At 41.1% G+C, this 18886-nt stretch overlaps 1 protein-coding gene across 1 annotated transcript in view; it reads right to left on the bottom strand.

Annotated features, from left to right (window-relative positions):
* Positions 1-18886, bottom strand: part of LOC136865478 (Krueppel-like factor 12) — a 525451-nt gene that overhangs the window by 223471 nt on the left and 283094 nt on the right. Inside the window, exon 2 of the mRNA XM_068226263.1 lies at positions 12922-13005. Within this exon, the coding sequence (XP_068082364.1) occupies positions 12922-13005 (84 nt within the window). The remainder of the gene's footprint in view (positions 1-12921; positions 13006-18886) is intronic.

Raw genomic sequence — 18886 nt, 5'->3', positions numbered from 1 at the left:
TGATTTTCGTCGCACCGACGCAGACAGGTCCTATGACGGCGATCGGATAGGACTGGGAAGGAAGCGACCATAGCCTTAATTAAGGTACAAAACCAGCATTTACCTGGTATGAAAATGGGATATCACGGAAAACCATCGACAGGGCCACCGAGAGAATTGGTTGGAACTCACTATCTCCCGAACACACGCTGACGGGTACGTCACCCAAAATGAGTAGCCAACCCGCTCGGCGTCGCTAGACATACATCTTCATACAACACACTACCAACCACCCAGAAATCCGCAGTAATGAATACATCCCTTCACATAGCGTTGGTGTCAGAAGAGCTTCTGACCGTAAAAGAGGGCTAAGCCCACATGTGCAATAGAGTTTCAACGAAGACGAAGAAGCAGATTATAAAGTTTATTAAAGCAATCTTCGGGAGCCACTTATTTCACTGGCTCGTTTCACTGTGCACATTTTTCGCGACAACGCCGTTCTATGAACTAGAATAACCACTTTTACACTTCGGCCTACCTTTCTAATAATGAAAGAGAATACTTCAGAGTAAACAAAGACTTCAAGCGTCAAGTACGAGTGGTTAGTTTTAAATATTCAGCACATATTTACATACAATGTGTCGTAGACTCCCATAAGGACCTGCTGACAGGGAGCTTCCGAAGTGTAATGCTAGGCTAGCTCTACCAGCGAGGACACGCCCGAACAGGAGTGTGTCTTCGAGTTGTAAACGTTCATTAATAATGCCGTAGATGATGATGGAACGAAGTTCGTGTCCCGTAGCTCAATCGTACTGCACTCTCACGAACATACAGTTCCTGTACGAAATAATCCTATGACGTATATATTTTGACTCTCAGGTTCCATTTCCAACCGGGCAGCGGGATTTTAACCACAAATGGTTAATTTCTACGGTTCTGGCACCAAGTGTTCATATTTTCTCTAAATTTCACTATAACTTACATATTAATTACGTTCCTCTACATACTTTCTCGTAGTACTTCACACGCGCGGTCCTCTCCCCACGGAGGGTATGTCTAAGAAGGTCATGGGAGCCACAAAAATACCCAGTAACAGTGCAATATATGTACAACATATACTTATAGAAAATCATTTCAGCTATGACTCTATCGGCCCGTTCAACAAGAGGTTATATGCCTTAGCTATAAGAGGTCATCGGTTCATTCTAGAGATTCTAGGACGCTGTTTGATAAGAAGAGGTCAAAGGGAGATGGTCACTTACTGCTTGTCTCCAGAATCCTTGGTGTACGGATTCATCACATCTTGTGCTTAACGGCCCTAAGTGCAATGAATACAAAAAATCATTCATTATAACGTACGCACTGATCTCCTACTAATTACCAACTTGGATCGTTTTTATACAGTAACTTATACTGTAATGTCCCACCAGGATAAAACGACGGAACGAGTTGGCTGCGTGGGAAAGGTCGTGTAGCTGTAAGGCATTCCGGAGATGGTGGGTCCGAATCCCACCATAAGCACCCCCCTTAAGATGATATTCCGTGGTGAACCATTTTCGTACAGGTACCTTAATTAAGGCCATGGGCGCTCCTTATACATTCCTTCCTCTTTACTACCCTTTCGTTGCCGAAAACCTATCAGAGTTAGTCAACGTTAAACCACTAGAAGAAACCGCGATGATCGAGCAAGATAGTTGACCTCACCATTCTTCTTATTATTATTCTTGTTCTTCTTCTTCTGGTTCCTATCCTTCCCGGATGTTGGCAACCGATCTTGGCTCTGCTGTTCTTGTCTGAATAACTCTGCGGACGTTTTAGAGATCCAACTTCTGATATTTTCTAACCAGGATATTCTTCTCCAACCAACACTTCTCTTTCCAGGTATTTTTCCTTGAAGAATAGGCTGCAGAAGGTGGTATCTACTTTCATTCCTCATGATATGCCCAAGGTATCGAATCTTCCTTGTTTTAACGGTGGTCAATACTTCTTTGTCTTTCTTCACTTCCTGGAGAATCTCAATATTTGTGACATGGTCTGTTCACGGCACCCTCAATATCCTTGTGTACAACCACATCTCAAAAGCCTCCAGTCTTTTACTCAATGACACTGTCAGAGTCCTTATTTCAGGACCATGGAAGAAGATAGAGAAGACATAGAAACACAGAAGTCTGACCTTTGTAGTCATTGATAACCCATGATTTTACAATATATAGCCCTGTCTTACACCCCGTAAAATATCTACTTCTTCCGAGTTCTCTCCACCCAACCTCACAGAAGCAGACTGGTTCGAATACAAGTTAACAATTATTCATAGATCTTTATCTTCCAACCCAAAGTTTTTAAAAATCGCTATCATCTTCTGATGTTTTACATTGTCGAAAGTCTTCTGGTAATCAATGAATCAGGCACAGATGTTGCTATTCACATCTCTACACCTTTGAAACAGTACCTGGATGCTAAAGAAGCTTCACGTGTGCCCTCTGCATTTCCGAAATCAAACTGTGTAGAAGAAAGTTGTTCTTCACAGATCTCGTATATTCTTCGGTATATGACCTCCAGAAAAATCTTCAATATGTGACTCATGAACCTGATCGTCCTGTATTCGCCACATGAGTGTGCTCGGGATTTTTGGGCAGTGTGATAAATGCGGAGTTTAGCCATTTCCGAAGAATATTATCAGAGTTGTAGATGTCGTTGAATATTGCAATCAGCCATTTCACATTATCTTCACTGAGAAACATTAACAATTCAGCGTTCACATTGTCAATGCTAGAGGATTTACCATCACCACTGCTTTCATTAAAAAAAGTGGTCGCAGTTCATTTCCCAGCAAATGCATACGGGATTTTCAAAACGAAAAGTCACGTTCCTGCGATCAGAGTTAAGCGTAAAACTCCTGGTCCCGTGGCTACGATCGCGATATGGACAGCCCCGTATACCTACAAATTTGCGCTGTCTAAATTGTATGTCACGTGTGATTGTTCATTGAACATACATACATACATATATACATACATACATACATACATACATGCATACATACATACATACACACAGTACATATTCATTAGAGCCTTTTTTGCCTTTCAGCATTCAGTCTGCAAGCCTCTGCGAATTTACCAAACACCTGAACAATCCTCTATTGCAACTAGCAGTGTGGCGTACTTTAGTTTTATACCTCAAAATCTATCTTTAAATTATTAGGAACTAAGTCTTTCCCATCTACTTCTCTTACCCTCCATGACCGAGTTCATTATGACCTATCCTCCTCCGCTCATCTTACATGACCCCAGTACCAAAGCCGGTTTATGTGTACCGTGCCTCCTCATCCATCGAGTTCATTACTACGTTAGCCTTTATCTCCTCACTCCCAGTACCCCCCTGCCACTGTTCCCGCTACTTTTATGTCTGTTACTTCTAACTTATAAACAACATATTCTGAGTCCACCCACTTTCACTCCCGTGCAGTTAAATTGGTCTGAAAAGGGGCCGGCGTCAAGACAGTTTGGTCCGGGAGCTGACTTCATTCTTGCAGAATACTGTTAATCGCGTCCGGCTCCATGGCTAAATGGTTAGCGTGCTGGCCTTTGGTCACAGGGGTCCCGGGTTCGATTCCCGGCAGTGTCGGGAATTTTAACCATCATTGGTTAATTTCCCTGGCACGGGGGCTGGGTGTATGTGTTGTCTTCATCATCATTTCATCCTCATCACGACACACAGGTCGCCTACGGGAGTCAAATCAAAAGACCTGCACCTGGCGAGCCGAACCCGTCCTGGGATCTCCCGGCACTAAAAGCCATACGACATTTCATTTCACTGTTAATCGCCAGTGTGAGCTCACTGCATTAGCTGTACTGCACCTTGATTCAATCTCACTATACTATCATCTTGGGAGAATACAAATCCTAAATACTTGAAATGATCTACCTGTTTCTGTTTTGTATTCCAACCTGACATTCAATTCTTTAAGGTTTCTTCCCTACTGACATCACTTTAGTCTTGGAAATACTAATTTTCATATCATACTCACTGCACCTATTTTTCAAGTTCCAAGATATTCGACTGCAGGCTTTCAGTACGGTGTAGACAGAACTGCTTACTACATTTCCTCCTGACTGAATCCCTCTATGTCACTTTATACCTTTCAGTAGATAATCCACGTAAACCGTGAACAAAGGTGAACCCCTGTAAGTACCTTGAACCAGGAACTCATTCTACCTCTGTAGCCCAAATGTCAACATAAATTCCAGTCATTGATTTTAATAACATAATCCCAGTACGGCTAACATATCTTCCCTCGGTACTCTGTCATATGTCTTCTCTCGATCTACGAAACATAAACATAACTCTCTATCCTATCGTAGTATTTTTAATTACCTGGTGCATGCTGAAAATCTGAACCAGACAGCTCCCTCTGGTCTGAAACCATACTGGTTTCCATCCAACTTACTCTCAACCACTGATTGCACCCTCCCTTCTAAAATGCCAGTGAACACCTCGTATGGTTGAAATACTTCGATAGTTGTTGAAATCCTTGCTGTGCAATTACTGCTTTCGTCCAATCAGAAGGTAACTTACTAACATTCCATGCTAATCTTATTACTCTATGAAGCCATTTCACCCCTGATTTCCCAACATATGTCACCATTTCGGATTTAGTACAGCATTCCTGTATGCCACACATTGTTTTTCTATATTACCTGCTTACATATTCACATATTTACGTACTTCTGTCTAATCTCCTAGTCTTAGAGACCCTACCCTTATCCGTCCGCAGACAAATTTCACATTCTCCAACCTAGGACAAGAGATACTTAGTTCTGTTTTCAAGCTCATGAGATAGTTTATTTCATTTACAACTTCTTGAAGCCAAAAAATCATCTGCAAATCGATGTATACATATCTAACATCTAACTGCTTGGTTTCCTTTTTTTCAAGTGAACTTATCTTGCTAACAGAAACTGTGTTCTTTCCAAGAAGATAGTACAGTAGTAATTAATTTAAAGAGGTGGGGTACAATCACTAGATTCCGGAGCAATAATCTGACGATTGGAAAGGTGTTACTTTGTCTCTTTCTAAGAGTGCATATCAATTAACGTCTATCTCAACACTTTTTAAAAATATGAGTATGCTGATGGAAGGTTATGCCAATTAGAGCCTAAGATTATCGTCGTCATATACTACGGGTATCAATAACTGAGAGTGTGAAAGCTGTCTTATATGCCCCATCATATTATATAACCACACTCGCGGACCGAACAGCTCATTAAGAACCTTAAATCTTCCCAAACGACTGCTGCTCACCTAGATGTCTGCTGACACTGGTGGTCAGCACGACGGTTTCCTCAGTCGGATTATTTGATTCACTGGGTTCACAGTCACTCATTACGATGGTCCGTCAGGTGGTCTCAAGGGTGAACGTGACCCCAACCTTCAGACCATAAAATTAGAATAGTCGTACGCCTTGTCTCAGATACACACAGCTCTGTACTGTAAGTTGGGTGCCTTAAAGTAACAGATGCTACAGGAAGGTAGATTTTCGGTTCAAACCCCTGATGTACCGGCAACCTCTCTGCCTTACCTTGGCAGCGGGACGGTCTATCATAAAGGTCAAAGCCACGTGTAATAGAACGCAATATAACGTAAAATAAACACAGCAGTTTCGTTAGTGTAGTACCATTTTATTTACATAGTATGTTCAAAACACTCACTTTTTGTTCCACACAAATCACTCTACGCCTCGCAAGGTCTTGTTGTAAACTCGGCAGCACGACGGACGTTTAAAGCCGGGCTGAGTGGCTCAGGTGGTTGAGGTGCTGGCCTTCTCTGACAGGTTCGATCCCGGCTCAGTCCGGTGATATTTGAATGTGCTGAAATACGTCAACTTCGTGTCGGTAGATGTACTGCCACGTAAAAGTACTCCTGCGGGACAAAATTCTGGCACCTCAATGTCTCCGAAAACAAAAGTAGTTTGTGGGTCGTAAAAACAATAACATTATTTATTACTTTCATCTACTGACCTAATCCTACCCCGCGATCATCCCTATTCTCAGGTAATTTTGCATAAATTATGACACCAAAAAACCCCCCACAACAATTTCTTCGAATTTTCCATACACCTACAGCATATGCGCCAACTCGTCGTTACTACAACGTTCCTGTTCCATTCAGTAACAAACAACATGCAACCGGAACGTTTAATAACACTCTAGTGTCAGCGAGGTCGTAACGTCAACAAATACCCCTTCCCTTATACACAATGCTTAAACCCCAATCTAGTGAGTCGCAAAAAGGACTCCGTTGCTTCTAACATGAATCTGCAGTATTCGCCTTGAGTTACGGTAGACCGTCACGCCGCACAGGAAAAGCAGGGAGGTTGCCGAAACATCGGGGGTTTGCACTGAAAATCTAGTTCCCTGAAGCACCTGTTTGCGGCTACCCAACTTTCTGAGCTGTATATATCTAAAGAACGTCGTGCGAGCCGGTAATCAAACTCAAAGCCTCCAAGTAGGCAGCAGAGAAGCTACTTCTTCACAAAGGAGCAAGCACTTACGTGGTGTACGGCGCTCGTTAATAGAACGAGCGACAAGACCGCGTCAGCTCGGAAGAGTGAGTGTAGAAATTGTGATTACATCGCAGCAATTCCCTTGACTTCACTAGTCCGGCTCAATGGCTAAGCGTGCTGGCCTTTGGCCACAGGGGTTCCGGGTTTGATTCCCGGCAGGGTCGGGAATTTTAACCATAATTGGTTAATTTCGCCGGCACAGGGGCTGGGTGTATGTGTCGTCTTCACCATCATTATTTTTAATCCTCATCACGACGCGCAGGTCGCCTACGAGAGTAAAATCAAATGACCTGTATCTGGCGAGCCGAACTTGTCCTCGGACACTCCCGGCACTAAAAGCCATACGCCATTTCATTTTTTCTTGACTTCACAGAAGATTTTAATCAAAACTCGGTTATTCTATCACCTTTGTCATTAGCTACGGCTTCCTACTGGTTTTGATAATGGCTGCTACTGAACTTTTTTGGAGAGTACTGGAAAACCAAGATGTGTCGTTCACTCTTCCGTTTTCATAGTGATAAGAAATGATGATTGCTCAGTTGACATATGCAATTTCTAGCTGTTGGCTGGGTCTGCTGAACACAAGCCTCTCCATCTCCTTGGTCAGTGGTACTTCCTCTTAAAATAATAATAATAATAATAATAATAATAATAATAATAATAATAATAATAATAATAATAATAATAATAATAATAATAATAATAAGTACCACTATTCTCAATCCCAATTTCTTCACTTGGATATGTTCATAGAGAAGTTACTGATTCAGACAAATAAATGGCATCCATATACAGTACATGACTCTAGTACTTCTAGTCATAGCTCCTAAATTAATCGGTCGAAAGAAGATAAAGAAGAAAAAGAATAATAACTCAGCGAACAGGTGCAATCATTAAAATATGGAGGAATACAGAGGGCATTTACAAGCAAATTGGATATTTGCATGGAGCCACAGGCGACTTATGAGCAGTGTCGACGCAATCTATTACTTGTAGCCCATCTAATCTCAAGATAATGGCATCGATTCCAGCTGAGTTCTGTCGCAGTAAAGGATGTTAAATATTGTCTCCTCCAGGGCACAGGCTTCCAGCATGTTAAAGAACTTCTATGGGCCAACATTTTTGGCGTCTGTTTAAGTCCATTAGTAGTTAGAACTGACACTAGATGATGATGATGATAATAATAATAATAATAATAATAATAATAATAATAATAATAATAATAATAATTTTACAGTTTACACGTCCGCGAAGATGCTTTCAAACCCACATTCGCGTTCCGGTGGTTTATAAGAAAATTTTATTTGTTTAACATCCCTTCTTCTTCTTCTTCTTCTTCTTCTTCTTCTTATTATTATTATTATTATTATTATTATTATTATTATTATTATTATTATTATTATTAAGTTCATTAGGGTCGGAACTTGATGTGGATTTGGCCCAATTTTTAAATGGGTTCCCTTCCTAACATCAACCCTAATTTGACATTCCGTCATTTGCTATTAATGTTAAGAGACTCAGGGTGTTGAAATGGTGCTCCGAAGGAGTTCCTTAACGTGTGTAAACCCAACAATACAGAGTTGTCGCAGTTGACATCTCAATACATCGACATCAGCCGCGATCGAATTAGCGCTATCTTGATACAGAACGCTAACAATTAACCGACTGGGCTAGTAAGGTCTGCGTCCAGTGTTGACCGCCCCATTAGGTCTGCAAATTGACGATGTCAATTTAACTCACACGGATTTTGGCGGAACATGCTGAGACAGTCCCAGAGGTGGCTTGTGAAGTTTGGTTAATATAGCACTTTTTCTCAGGGATATTAATTTGTTCCGAGATAAAATAAAGATACAGTAAAATGACTCCATAAGTATGAAATTAACACTCGCCTAAGCCAAAAACGAGAAAGTGCTGCTTCTTCCCAAAGCACTGATTTCAAGTGTTTCCTAATAGAATACTTCCTGGAGAATACTAACACTAAAACACACGTATTACGCTGTTATTGTTAGAAATATGTGTAAATCATATCAGCAATAACACCGGTTTTCACGAGTAAACAAAAATCTGCACCAACTTTACTATTGAAGGCAAGCGACCTCGTAACTACAGTATTAGAACAGTTTTCTTAGAAATCCATCGGTCAATCATCCCCTACCTTTTAAATGTTAACAAAAGAGGAACGAATGCTGTCTTTGTTCACTGGTTCCTGTCTGGTTTAGAGTGAGAGGATAGTGTGAGTGCTAGAGAAAGACAATATGAGCGAAGAGATGGATAATCACAAAGTAGGGTAGTGTTGTGAGAGAAATGGGAAGTATATGAGCTGCAGCTTTCTGTGGGGACTTCTGCATTTTTAAATCTAGTTTTCCTTATACCTCCTTATGGCTCCTTGATGGTTCAATCGGCAGAATGAACCACCAGACGAAAATATTCCACCTGGTTGGGCTGGCTATAGCTAAAGTCCTTCAATAGTGAGGTCATTTTTTAAGAGCAGAAATAACTTCATTCTCCTACCACTCCCATCTTCTCATTTTTAACTCATTCCAAGCCATCTTCAACACCATACAAGACATACTATAGAGAGCAGCTGTAGATGCGCAACGCCCCAAATTATTCTCTCGTGCCGATTTAGCACGCTTGTACAGTAATTACTTTGGACCACCCATAGTATCGAGCACACAAGGAGGAACTTTTCTAATTTGCCTTTATGATCCTTGCAACTTTGATAAGAACAAAAGATACGCACAAAACATACCTCAATTAAGACAGATTCTAACAATCTTAATAGCCTAGTTCGTACCACACCCCACGATGATAAGAATATAAATTATTCGCAAGGATGTGAAAGCAGTCCCTTCTTTATACTTAACAGATAAGCACAAGTTAAAGAATGGGAAATTATTTATCTGACCTAGGAGATACAGAAAAAATAAATAACGATAATCATTTTAAGATTACTAATTATTAATTTGCTATCCATGAACTAGTCAGACAGGTGATTATGAATCCCACTCCACAGTATCCACAATTTACCTTCAAATAAAAATTGAGAAGGTACTTTCTTTTTAAATTCTTCTTGACGACTATCATGGAGCAATTTGTCTTATTTTAAGTTTCCCTAACCAAAGTTGTCGTATCATAGAGCGGATAACCAATGTTGGAGATAATAATAATAATAATAATAATAATAATAATAATAATAATAATAATAATAATGGCGTGTGGCCTCCGAAGAAGCCGAGTGCAGGTCTTTCCACTTGACGCCGCATAGGCGACCTGCGCGTCTATGAGAATGGGGCCCTACTTGTGATGAATTCTAATGCTGAAGACGGCACACACACCCAGTCCCCGAGCCACTGGAATTAACCAATGAAGGTTAAAATCCCCGACCCGGCCGGGAATCGAACCTGGGACCCTCTGGACCAAAGGCGAGCACGCTAACCATTTAACCATGGAGCCTGACAATGTTAGAGATGTCGAAGATAATCTTTTCCACCTACGTCTACGTTCCTTCTATGATCTAATGTATCCTTTATTTGTCATTTCTGAACATCTGACCGAAGTACTAATGTATCCTTTAATTGTCATTTCTGAACATCTGACCGAAGTAGGCTGCTTTCCTATGTTTAATTAAGGCGTAATCTAGCCACGGGGTCTTAAACATTCTGCGATACATCCATATTGCAAAGGCTTGCCTTTGGTTCACTGACATGATGCCCCAGGGCACTAAAAGAAAACGAGGACAAATTAAAGTTCGAGAACACTTCCAGCCTCGAAAACGAATCACTACAAATCCTTCTGGCCGGGTTCAGAGGATTAGACGATAGAAACGCTGCCCTACGGAACCCAAGTTGGCGGGTTCGATCCCGACTCAGTCCGGTGGTATTCGAACGTGCCCAAATACGCCAGCCTCGTGCCGGTAAATTTTTGACACGAAAAATAACTCTTCTGCGACAAAATTCCTACACCCCGGCGTCTCAAAACAAACAACATTATTTTATTACAAACTCCTCTAAGGCCCAGGTATTTTTGGGTTAGAAAGTCCCTAGGAAATGAAACGTGACATCCACGAAGAAAGTGAAACGGGGGTGTAAAGAGATTCCTGATCTTTAACAGGTCGAGAGGAGTGGGGTTTTGAAAACATTTTCCTCCACTATATAGGGAAGGTTTTACTATTTACAACAGCAGATGTGTTTCTTTCAGTAACCAAATCTTTGAAGGATATTCCGAAAGTATTTATGTTCAGGGATCAGGATTATGCAACATCAAAGCCATCTCCGTACAGGCCATAAAAGCCCTTGGAGGAGTGGAAGGAAAAGGCTTCCACTTTCCGTAATATCGGCACAAAGCTTCATACTTCAGAGTGGTTAGCTCTATGCCCGGCCACCTTCGCTTCCGGGAATAAATCTGATACTAAATTTTAGTGTAGACTCAGTGAACCTCAGGGCCATGTGCCACTCCTGAAGTGGAAATCGCGTTTCTTACATTTTTCGAATTTCTGACGGGGAATCGAACCATGTAAGGTAAAAGTAGGTATATTCATGATACAGGTGAGTTCGTGATAAATCTCTGAGTATCATAAACTACCCTACTGCAGACTAAGCATTTCTTTTTTTTTTTTGCTAGTTGCTTTACGTCGCACCGACACAGATAGGTCTTATGGCGACGATGGGACAGGAAAAGGCTAGGAGTAGGAAGGAAGCGGCCGTGGCCTTAATTAAGGTACAGCCCCAGCATTTGCCTGGTGTGAAAATGGGAAACCACGGAAAACCATCTTCAGGGCTGTCGACAGTGGGGTTCGAACCTACTATCTCCCGAATACTGGATACTGGCCGCACTTAAGCGACTGCAGCTATCGAGCTCGGTACTAAGCATTTCAACATTACTGCTAGTTCTCTGAGTTCTCAACAGATGCCTCTAACTACCTGGATTGGCCTTCATTGCTCTAGCAGACACATGATACTTATTCAAAGATTTATCACAAACTTACCTGTTTCACGAACATAGCTCCATTTTCCCTACTTCCGAGCGAACCGAGATCACTCTTCACCATCTAGGCTAGGCAGCCTCTGTTATGCAGTGGGGTATATGTTAAATTACTGCCGGGCTGAGTGGCTCAGACGGTTAAGGCGCTGGCCTTCTAACCCCAACTTGGCAGGTTCGTTCCTGGCTCAGTCCGGTGGTATTTGAAGGTGCTCAAATACGACAGCCTCGTTTGGGTAGATTTACTGGCACGTAAAAGAACTCCTGCGCGACTATAAATTCCGGCACCTCGGCGTCTCCGAAGACCGTATAAAAGTATAGTTAGTGGGACGTAAAGCAAATAACATTATTATTATTATTATTATTATTATTAAATTATTATATAGTGGCGTAGCAATATTAAGGGTACCAAAACAAGAAATGGCATATGTAGGCCCTATTATTAGAGGTATTGAAAAACTGTACGAGACTAACGTTGTGAAAAATATGTCATTTCTAACCTTTATATTTTTACCCTACGAACAACTGTAACGGAAATATTAGAAAATTTAGATTTTTTTTGCGAATTGCATCAACACTGAGCATTGGTAACATGGACATATTTTTCAGTCATTATAGTGACAAGTTGCCTGCTGCCATTTCTTGATGGATACAGTACTTTTGTATCCATCTCTTGGCACAGGCCAGACTAAAGTGTAGCTTTCACCGAAGTCCCAGTCTCATCCATGGCTGTGACAATATGGAAGCTGCTGGGGTATGGGTGGTGCTGAGTGTTAACATTCAGAGCACGACTAGTGCATCTGAGTGTTATGAAAGGTGTTGCTCATAGGGTCAGTCGTGCTGCAATAGCACTTTCTGACCCAGTGAGGAAAGCAATGCCAAACTACCTCACTCCTCGCCTTGCCTAGTACGCCTCATTTTGGTGCTGCCATTGGTTTTTGCGGTTTCCTTATAACCGCATAACCTTTGGTGGTGCTATTTGATGATCCAACCAGCCTCTGGGCTGATGACCTAACAGACACACATAGTGACAAGTTAACTACAAGAATGAGAGAGGAAAGAAATTATAACAAGGTTGGGAGAATGAAAGGCTCCCTAGACCTCGGATGTCCTAATATAGCCAACCCAAGAGAAAATAATATTATGCTCCAGAATGTCCTAAGGCTCTGAAACTGATCAACAAAATATTATACTGGTTGACTTGTAGTTGAGGTGTGCAATATCTCCTCTGCAGCCAGTTGTCTCCGCTAGATTACGGTACCGCTGTAACTGTACAAAAATTAACCCGTCAACGACAGGCGCAACAGCTTGTTATCAATATGCTATAGCTGAATTTTGTGTCCTTTAAATACAAGTTAAGTCTTTCTCTAAAACAGTGAGCCGAACGACCAACTCACCTCCCGCGACGTCGGGTGCATAGGACTGGCCGGGGGGCGAGGCGCACTGGCTGGCCACCGCTTTCTCGGACACTCGCTCTCCTCCTGCAACACGAAATAATAATAATAATAATAATAATAATAATAATAATAATAATAATAATAATAATATACGTAAACGTCGGTAAAAGACATGAACGTAATGTGAGAGAGTAGTGGTACAAACACTGGAATGAGTGCAATACCAAGAAGCCATTTGTAATGAAATTAAAAATGTTAAGAAACGTGTTATATGAATCTATGTGCATAAAGCGTCTTTGTTGAAGGAATGATGCGAGGTGAATGGAAAAGGTTAAGTGTGCCAAGAAGTATAAAGATCTCGACAATAGAGGCTACGAGAAGTGGAGAAAGGCCTAGGGGACTAAATTTAAACTTATCATTTTGTCATTTCAGGGTAAGAACTTGTTGGTGCCACAATGGTATTCACAAATACAGGATTGTGGGCAGCGCTTACTTCATTCATAGAGGCTAGTTTACTGAGTGATAACAGAACATAGCAGTCTATCATCAAAAGATATGTGTAATAATAATAATAATAATAAGAAGAAGAAGAAGAAGAAGAAGGAGAATAACCTTGGCTTTTTCAAGCAAAAAGTAAGTAAGTATTCGTTTATATCTGACGAAGTGTTTTGAGTCTACGACGGTAGGTTATTTTTTCATTTTGCTTTACGTCGTACCGGCACAAATAGGTCATATGGCGACGATGAGTTAGGAGAAGGCTAGGAGTAGGAACGAAGTGACCTTGGCCTTAATTAAGGTACAGCCTTGTGTGAAAATTGGAAACAACTGAAAAATATCTTCAGGGCTGCCGACAGTGGAGTTCGAACCCACTATTTCCCAAATCCAAGCTGATAGCTACGTAACAAGACATAATTTACCATGATCGTAATATTAATGCTATTTTAGAAATGTAATAAAAGAAGCAATATCAGCACATGTCAGAGTTCCTTCTCCTATAATCCATAATAGCCTACCCATCCAGTGTAATTCTTCACGACAATAAGACGTCAAGTCAGATATGGGATTTTATAACTCGTATATGCCACAGTATAATGCGAGCCTCACGCGTTACTTGATTAAAGCGTTAAGGAAACATTATACCTTAACACGAATGGTTTAAATATAGACGCGCCAAACCCTGTTTCCATATAAGTAATTGGTTTCATGAGTACAACTTCTTCGAACGAATCTTGTGGAAAGTACTAAAAATCTGCTTCATACCAGGAGTAAGGGAATTCACAATTAATTGTCCATTTCAAGAACAGGTTTCAGGAACAGAGATCAAAGAAAATTCCAAGAAGACTTATTTGACCCCTTTGGGCTTTTATATGTGCACTCACTTTGTACAAAAAATCAACATTTTAGAGGAGTGATGGTCGTCTTACTGATTGTAGGAAAGAGCTGTCTTATATTCTCATGTGGACAAGAATATTATCTGCTATGAGCCTACATTCTGGGAAGTAGTTTGTTCGAACCCCACTGTCGACACGCCTGAAGATGATTTTCTTTGGTTTCCCATCTTCACACCAGGCAAAAGGTGGGACTGTACCTTAATTACGGCCACGGACGCTTTCTTCCCACTCCCAGCCTTTTCCTATCGCATCGTCGCCATAAGGCCTATCTATGTCGGTACTGCGTAGAGCCAATTAAGGAAGAATGACAACTACAGTAGTGATGGAAAGAATGATAGTATATACAAGTAACTTCAGCAGTAGGTGAGGGGCGTCGTAGCTAAGATATTTCTCGTTCAAACGGCCGTAGCTCGAATTTTAAAGAGAAAAGTTCATGTTCCAGTGGTTCAGATTCCATATACATCTATGGCAATAAGCAGGCCTGGCCTCGCGGTGTAGGGGGTAGCGTGACTGCCTCTTACCCGGAGGCCTCGGGTTCGATTCCCGGCCAGGTCAGGGATTTCAACCTGGTGCTGAGGGCTGGTTGGAGGTCCACTCAGAACTGATGAGCTATCTGACAGCGAGATAGCAGCCCCGGTCTAGAAACCCAAAAATAAGGCCGAGAGTATTCGTCATGCTGACTACACGACAACTCATAATCTCCAGGCCTTCGGGCTGGGCAGCGGTCACTTCGTAGCCCGAGGCCCTTCGAGACTGGGCTGTTGAGTCACAGGGAAAAATAACACACGAAATGCCGACCGACTGCATGGTGATTCGATCATTAGGTGAGAAGGAGAACACGTCAACCAAATACGCCATAGAAAAGTTTTTACTATTTTTTTTATACGGGAAACATGGAAAGACTACTAGGAAAAAATATATAATGATTCTTGTATGTATTTTACATGTCTCTACATTATTTATGAATAAATGAATATCGCGCATAACAAGAATATTGATTTCTTCAACAACGCTCTTACAAATTACACAGTTACTCTTCCTTTATTTCCCACCTAAAACAATAGCGTGGTTGCGGGTGGTGTGGTATCGGTACGATATACCTACTGAGAAGAATCAGAGGAGTTGAAGGAATGGAAGAAAAATATTCCAATTTGTCCCATAGTGATTTTACGACGACGAAACAAGAAGAATCCAATAAGGGTCAACAAATGTGAAGAAAATATCACAAGTTAATCAGCTACTACATATTAAAATTGGTCATCTACGTAGTATAGATTCTAGGGTTTTAGCATATTAGTTTCCAGCTTGCGTGGTCTGGGTTCAATTCCAGCTCTGTCACGAAATTAAGACCTGGACGGGGTGCATTTAGCCTCAGATAATATGACTGTTTACAGAAGTGGCTGTAATACCATTCTTAGCCATCTTAGAAGAAGTTATCTTCAACATCAAGCGAATTTCGGGATGTACCAAAGTTTTTAATCCCATACTAAAAACATATATGAATGCAGACTACATATCGACACATCATCAAACAAAATTCACCACACGCTAAGTACACGTACCTAATGATCATGTTTTATTCTCCTTACGTAAATAATAATAATACTAATATGAACCTTATTTAATAATAATCATAAGAAGAAGAAGAAGAATCATCGTCATATGTTTTCGTAGATCAGATTGCACACTAGAGACCAACACCAAAGAAAATTGCAAGATCCTAGCAAATTTCTTCCAAACACCTACTCAATTGTGACTCACCAAAGGAGAAATTGCACTTCGAAAAGCCCACGCCAAACTCCGACACTGGTAGAAACAGCAGAGATCATTCGATCTCTTAAAAATAACAAAGCACCGGGAGAGGATGGCATTACCCCAAAGATGTTGAAACTTGGAGGAGAAAAACTTACTAGAAGAATTCACGCAATCCTAACAGAAGTCTGGAAAAGAGAAGCGATCCCGCAGGACAGGAAGTACGCGTTGATTCATTCATTCAAGGGTGACAAAACAAATCCGAGTAATTACAGAGTTCTATCCCTACTACCCGTTGCTTATAAAGTTCCATCTAACGCCCACCTAAACTGACTAGAGAAACAAACAGATCATTTGATTAGGGAATATCAGGCGGGTTTTAGAAAAGGACGTTCGTGTGCTGAACAGATATGGAATCTGAAGATTCGCAGAAGCAGCAACACAATAGTCACCTTCGTGGACCTGAAGAAAGCGTATGACTCTGAGGACAGACAGACCTTATTCGACATGCTAGAAAAACTTCGAGTGAACTGGAAGACCAGAGAACCGAAACGTCAGACTCTAACACACAGAAAATCTAAGGTAAAATTTTTGGGAGAAATTTCTGACCCTTTTGAAGTACACACAGGTGTACTTTCTCCTCTTCTGTTTAACTTGGTTATAGATAAAGTCCTCACAGAGTGGAGAAAGGACACCACAGGCATAACCATCGGGACCGGTGGGAACGAAATCAAACTGAAATGTTTGCCTTTCGTGGATGAACTAGCTATCATCACTAAGAACAAGGAGGAAACTAGGTGCACTATCGAGACATTACACAGAATAGCATCACAGGCAGACCTTCAGATATCATTCGAGAAAATCAAGCATATGCAGAATTTTCAGCTAAAGTGCAAGAATGATAAAATTGAAACGGCATATGGGACAATTTCACAGGTACAATTCTTCCTTCGGGATTATACAGTTTGGCGAATACAGAAAGGGCCTCAAAACTTCAGAGGACATTTAGACTAAATAAACGACTAATGTCACGTAATGCTAAAGTGAAACATTACAAAACAGTTGTCCTACCTGAAGCTCTATATGCATCAGAAACCTTAACTGTAAGTGGTCATTATAAAATTACAGATAGTGAAAGACAAGAACGTAAAATTCTTAGGAAAATTTTCGTCACCATACAAGAAAATGGAATATTGTATAAAAAGGAGAACTGCACACCTCTATAGCTACACAGACAGTTTCATCAATACTGTACGAGGAGACATTTGAATTTTTTGGACACATTTTTAGGATGGATAATAACAGACTCACAAAAAAGGGTTTTCAATGTAATAAATTCCCAAACACCGAGCTCGATAGCTGCATTCGCTTAAGTGCGGCCAGTATCCAGTATTCGGGAGACAGTGGGTTCGAGCCCCACTGTCGGCAGCCCTGAAAATGGTTTTCCGTGGTTTGCCATTTTCACACCAGGCAAATGCTGGGGCTGTACCTTAATTAAGGCCACGGTCGATTCCTTTCCAATCCTGCCCTTTCCTGTCCCATCGTCGCTATAAGACCTATCTGAGTCGGTGCGGCGTAAAGCCAATAACAAAAAAAATCCCGAACAGGAAAATAAACTGGCTGGAGGAAACAAGAGGAGACCTGAATGAATTGAACATCAGGGAAAGACATAATGAAAAATCGCGAAGTCATCAGGACCTCAGTAAATAAACACACATTTGTGGTCAAAACTATCAGCAGGACTGGTACAAAGTGGTCAGAAGAATGGAAAAGGCAACAGAGTGAGTTCATAAAGAGATTTTGGAAGAACAGGAAGGCGAAAGTCATCAAGCCAATGAACAAGTTCCAGCGCGCTCTATGAATGAGCACAAAGAAACAACAACAATAATAATGAAATGGAATGGAATGAAATTAAAATCAGGAAATAGAAAACGGAGGAAACGTCGCCGAACATAAAATTATTGTTCGAATACCTTCCCTCTACCCAAGTGACTGATGAGAGCACTTAATGCCTAGTATTGTAGTCACTGGATTGCACAGTACGTACCCACCTGAACATTTTCCAATCAGATAAGGGTTGAGACACCACTGTAGTGATCTGATAGCTGTTGAAATACACACACGTTATAATAATAGCGTATTACTTTATCGGATCTCCATCTAAACTAAGGCGGCCCGCACAAGTCAGCCACATGTCGTACACTTTGCCGTCATAATAATTGGCAAGCGGCCAATTTGGATCAAATAACAATTTATATGAAAGATTACAGGCATTAGGTAGTAGTTGAACAGCTCCGTACTAGCTACCAGCTATGTGCTGTAACTGCCTGGGTCTAACCAGACTCTGCAACTTAAAATACTAGATGTTATAATGAATAATTGCTAAAATATTTCCCATTTGGTTATATTTTTGTCAGTATTAAAGTCTCATCCAATGTAAGCTGCAGTAATAATTGTTTTGTCCAATCCATCGGTCCTTTAAAACATTCTGAGCCCACCACTGCCTTCATATACATACACACTAACACATGGAATGTTTACGGCGAAACCAAGGATGGGAAAGGACTAGAATGGGAAGGAAGCGGCCGTGGCCCTAATTCAGGTAAGCCGCAGCATTTGCCAGGTGTGAGAATGGGAAACCACGGAAAAGCATCTTCAGGGCTGCTGACGGTAGGGTTCAAAAACACCACAGCTCACAGCTACGAGATCCGAGCCCCATAGCCAACTCGCTCATTAAATAAATTCCCTCAATACACCTCCTTACAACTTAAGACACTCATGTTCCAAAATACAGTTCGGCAAACCTTTATAGGAATAATTAT

This window comes from Anabrus simplex, chromosome 1 (assembly GCF_040414725.1).
Source record: "Anabrus simplex isolate iqAnaSimp1 chromosome 1, ASM4041472v1, whole genome shotgun sequence".
NCBI classification, from domain to species: domain Eukaryota; kingdom Metazoa; phylum Arthropoda; class Insecta; order Orthoptera; family Tettigoniidae; genus Anabrus; species Anabrus simplex.
Note: the sequence above shows the minus strand (reverse complement) of the source record. Positions and strands in the feature narration are given on the sequence as shown.